At 45.2% G+C, this 4,946-nt stretch overlaps 2 protein-coding genes across 7 annotated transcripts in view; both read left to right on the top strand.

Moving 5' to 3' along the window:
* LOC103366447 (uncharacterized) overlaps positions 1–2,497 on the top strand; it is a 5,898-nt gene extending 3,401 nt beyond the window's left edge. For 3 of the 6 annotated variants that reach the window (XM_008294179.1, XM_008294180.1, XM_008294181.1), the window contains 3 exons: positions 905–955; positions 1,044–1,079; positions 2,041–2,497. In XM_008294179.1, coding sequence (XP_008292401.1) covers positions 905–955; positions 1,044–1,079; positions 2,041–2,173 — 220 coding nt within the window. In that variant the 3' untranslated portion in view covers positions 2,174–2,497. Of the gene's footprint in view, positions 1–25; positions 763–904; positions 956–1,043; positions 1,080–2,040 lie in introns of those variants that run through there. The other 3 variants (XM_008294182.1, XM_008294183.1, XM_008294184.1) reach the window with 1 other exon arrangement.
* Positions 2,498–2,939: 442 nt separating this feature from the next.
* Positions 2,940–4,946, top strand: part of svopl (SVOP-like) — an 8,888-nt gene continuing 6,881 nt past the window's right edge. Inside the window, exon 1 of the mRNA XM_008294195.1 lies at positions 2,940–2,988. The gene's annotated coding sequence lies outside the window, so the exon portion shown is untranslated. The remainder of the gene's footprint in view (positions 2,989–4,946) is intronic.

A 4,946-nucleotide genomic window follows, 5' to 3' on the forward strand; every position in this document is an offset into this window, starting at 1 on the left:
ACCTGTACCTGCCTTACCTGTTTAGCCTCCAATCCATTGACTGCCCCCTGCCCACCTGTCTGACGGTGAACCTTGGCTCCACCCTGCAGCGTGGAGATGAGAAGGCGGGCGACTCCACCAGGGACCCTTTCGGTGTTGGAAAGAAATGAAACAGAGCAGCTCTTAAACCTCCGTCGTCGTGGCAACGGATTCTGACGTTCCCACCTGTTGGCTGTTCGTTATCTCCGCCTGAAACCGATCGGATCGACTGATAGACACCCCACGAAGAAAAAGCACGTCTGAGCCAGAGAGTCACAAACACGATAAAGAGAAGATTTACTACAGTTCCCAGAATGCATTTCAGCAGGAAGCCTCCCAGAGCTTAAAGGTTCATCCCAAGTGGAAGCTTTCATTAACCGCCGAGCTTCTCCTGCTCCCGTCTGATGAACCCAACACTAACCAATGGTCACATGACCACACGGAGTCACGTGACCTCCTGAGTACCCGTCAGGTCTGTGGTTGATCATGTGACTGCAGGTTGTTGGAGCTGTTTCTGTTCGTGCACACTTCAATCAGCCGAAACACATTTCTCCCGTTACTGTCTTTGTGACTCTGTTCACGTCTTTCTGGTTTTGTGCTCCATACGGTGGTCGACAACCTGGACTGTGTGACACCAGGTGAACCATGAGCAACTATCAGTCTGGTTTCACTGGTTTCTGTCTGTAACATGATCCTAAATGCTGTGAGAACGTTTCACGATGAATAAACACTTAAATAAACCTGCCTGCTGCTGCTCATCTGTTCAGCATCAAGGTTTTACCTGAACGAAGGGAAACTGGGTCATAAAGTCAGGCTGAGGTCGGAGGTCAAAGGTGGCAGCGAGGACTTAAACAACCAGACTGATCACCTGTTTTCCCGTCGGCAGGTCTGAGCAGCAGCAGCTGAACCGGACCGAAAACAAGGAGTCAGACAACAGGTGAGCGTAAGACCAGAACCGCCGGAATCGGCTGAATCGCATGTAGAACCGAGCGTGCTCAGAGCTGCTGTCTGTGTTTGTGCCACAGGAAAGAAGTTCTGCTCGCAGCTGGACCATCAATAAGGTGAGCGCGCCGAACGGCAACCGGCCGGCCTCAGGGTCCACCGGGTCACGGTTTAAAGGGCAGGTCCAGGTATCTCCAGGTCCACGACAACCAGAGAGTTTGAAGATGATTCCTCATGTTTCCTCCATCCTCATCCCATCAGGCCATTCATTTACTGAGACAACCTGTTGTTTCCCTCTCATCCGGGTTTAAGTCTTAGCAGCAGCAGGTTAAGCGGGTCATTCTGGGCGTCCCTCTACCTGGTAGAGTCTCCCAGTTCTGGGGTATCCTGAGGTGTTCCCAGGCCAGAGTACACATGTAATCCCTCCAGAGAGCTCTGGGTCTACCCTGGGGTCTCCTTCCAGCTGGTGGGAAAACCCCCAAAGACGATGTCCAGAAGGCATCCTGGTCAGTCACCCAAACCTGGTTCCTTTCAGGATAAAGAAGACTCCGATCTCCTTACCTTGTCTCTAAGGAGGAGCCCAGCAACCCTAATGAGGAAGCCAACTTCAGCCACTTGGATCTCATTCTTTAAGTCACGAACACCAACCAGGGCCTGTGCTTGGATTCTGGTTCTGGTTCCTTGTCACAAGTCCACAAAACACATCTAGACTGGATGGTCCCTTGACCCCCTCAGCAAGGGGGTAAAGAGCTGGTCCACCTGAAAATCAAAAATCTGTCAGAGCCTTCCATCTAGCATCCTGGATTTGACCTTTTTCAAGAGAATCGTATATGTCGCCTGTCAGTATTGATTGATGTGTTGATCACTGATGTATTGATCACTGATGTGTTGATCACTGATGCGTTGATCACTGATGTATTGATCACTGATGCGTTGATCACTGATGCATTGATCACTGATGCATTGATCACTGATGCATTAATCACTGATGTATTGATCACTGATGTATTGATCACTGATGTATTGATCACTGATGTATTGATCACTGATGTATTGATCACTGATGCGTTGATCTTTCAGGCGGATCGGATCCCCCCCTCCAGTCTGTCAGCTCAGCATTTGCGCTGTGATAAATCTCGGTCACGAGCTTCAGTCCGGAGGAGACGAGGTGGCCGGTCAGTCTTCTTCTGATCCTTTCGGACACGGGAAGTGACGACGGAGGCCACGCCCACTTCCAACGGACCAATCAGAGAGCTGCTCGGAGAGGCTAACGGTCCACCGTCTGCATGTGAAGAATTTATTGTGTTAAACTGTTTTTATAAGATGCTCATAATTTATACGCTGTAGTCGGTTGGTTTTGACCTTTTGATGAAGACGTCTGTGCTGTAAGTAGAGGAAACTGTTGCTACGGTAACCAACATCTCTGGCACTTTATCACCAGAAAAAAAGAAAGTTTTTTACTGAAATATTTTTCTGTATCTGCGGATTCACTCACATCAGAGTTCATCTTTTATCAATAAACTTTACGGTGATTTTATTCCTGAGTGACTTTATTTTTCCAGGAGCTGCCTGCAGGTGAACAGGATCTCTGCTCATCACATTCACACAGTTTGATCAGAAAGCTGTGACAGCGTCTAGAAAAAGTAAAAACCCTGTTAAGTTGGTTTATGAAACTGGACCGGCTGGTTTGTCAGGTGACAGCTTGGTCACCAGTAACACTATCCTGCTCAGGCTCATGGCCAAACTGGTCCAACTGGTCAGGAGGGAGCAGGGCTCAGATTAACATGTGTATAAGTGAGTCACTCAGTCTGTGGTTTATGTGGAAGAAGGCTGGAGGATTTCACCATCTCCCAGTTGGAAGTGTTGGAGCCACACTGGTGGAAACACAGCAGAAGATGGAGGCTCCTCCCCCTCCTCTCCAGTGACGCTGACTCACCTGTGCAGGTGAACAACAGCGGTGTGTTTGTGAGTCTGTGAGCCGCTGCAGGATGAAAAGGACCCAATCCGTCTCAGAACTCCAACAACAGTGTGAGTGTTTGCTTCATATCACAAAAACCCATAAAAATAACATGTAGTCTGGTGAGCTGTGTTGTTCCTGCGGAAGAAGTGAAGCTAAGTCGGAGCTAACGTCCCCGCAGGTAACCCGAACCACACCTGGTGACTCCCTGGAACTACGCTTTAACCTGTCACGCTTTTTGCTGACCTACATTCAACTTTATCGCTCGCAGTTTGCTTTCCAGACACTTCGCAGAAACCGCGCCGCCAAACTCCAGTTAAATTTCTGCCGGTTTAAACTTTCCTTCCTGTCGTCGCCTTTAAAACAAACAACCGCGTCATCAAACCGACCAGCAGCGCTCTCAGGTGTGTTCAGGTGGATTCGGCTCTCGGAACTTCAGACGTTTGACTTCACCAGTTCTTTAACCTCTTTCTAGTGCTGTTTATACCAAACACTCATTTGTAGGTTTGGTTTTAAGATAAGATAAGATAAGATATGCCTTTATTTATCTCACAAGGAGAAATTCACATCGTTGACAGCAGCTTTCAACAGACGTACACAGATACGACACAGGAAAAAACAAAAAATAAAAAATGTACATATAAATATCAGATATTTCCTGCAGTCACTGAACACATCCAGTCAATGTGATCACGTGTTGACAGGACTGAGCAAAAACAAACTGCTTCTTCCACTCTGTTCCTGTTGAAGCTGTGTGTGAGTCCAGTGATGTTCTTATCTGGAATCTGTTCTGCACTTTTCTTTACGTCTCTGCTGCTCTGTGACCACATTACAACCAGTCCAGCTCCTCGTACCAGTTGAAGCAGCTTTAAAGGACCAGTTCAGCTCATAGGAAGCTGCTTTCTTCCTGCCTAACAGCTCTGACGGTGTCACTAAAGTGTCATTAGTGCACCAGAATGACTTGGCTTCAATCATAAGGGTTATATTTTAAAGATCACAGCTCACAGAAGTTATTTTAGACATAAAATCCGTCTGTAGGTCATGTTTAATAATGATAACATTAGAAACAATGCAGTAGTGTTATTATTGTTGTAAATGTCAGGCCTGGTTGTGAACAACGTCTTTAAGATGACTTTGAAATTGTCCAAAATGACGAGAAACGTGTCCAAAATGGAACCAAACTGTTTGTTTATGAGAAATATTAAAGCTTCCAAAGACTGAACTTTGCTCATCCAGATGAAAGCAGCTGCAGACGGACTGAAGCTGGTAAACAGAGTTTCAGGAAACGGTTCTGTAACCGCCGCTGAGACCGACTGAATCAGCTCCGAGCTCTGAAAATATTTCTCAACAGACCTGCAGGAACCTGAAAGACGAGCCGCAGCCTGCTGCAGTTTCTAATTAAAACTCCTCCCAAATATTTAACCTGCGGCAGAGAAAATGTTCAACAGAGAACTTAACCTAAAACATAACCCTCGTTTCTTTGTTTTGTCCAAAATCTATGTTAAAAAAAAAGGTTTTCTTTGAAATATGGTGAAAAAGCAGCAAATATTTGGCTTTTTTTCACTACTTTAGCTTCAAAAGTGACTGGATTGATTAAAGAACATTTACTGGATGTTTAATGATAAAACTAAATGAATCAGTAAATCTTCTTCTTCAGCTTCACTGTTCTGTCTGATGTGTTTTTAAGTCGAAGCTGCAGAAATGAATCCAGTCGTTCATCTGCTGAAGTGACTCCCAGCTCAGATATCACCGATTTCAGATTTTCTTTTCAGATGCTTCAGAATATTTGAACATTTTTGTCGTCTCAAGGAGAGACTTTGGACATTTTTACACATTTTATGGACAAAGTCGTGTTTGTTGTTTCAGGCGTGTTTCTGTTCTGCTGGTTTTTTTGGTATTTATGTTTTCAACTTTTACTTGCTTATTTTCTAGTTTGTTTGGTCTCTAAAATCTCAAACAAATATATATATATATATATACACATACACAATGAAGGACCATTTATATATATATATATATATATGTGTGT

The sequence above is a fragment of the Stegastes partitus genome, unplaced genomic scaffold, assembly GCF_000690725.1.
Source record: "Stegastes partitus isolate 25-593 unplaced genomic scaffold, Stegastes_partitus-1.0.2 Scaffold946, whole genome shotgun sequence".
Lineage (NCBI taxonomy): Eukaryota > Metazoa > Chordata > Actinopteri > Pomacentridae > Stegastes > Stegastes partitus.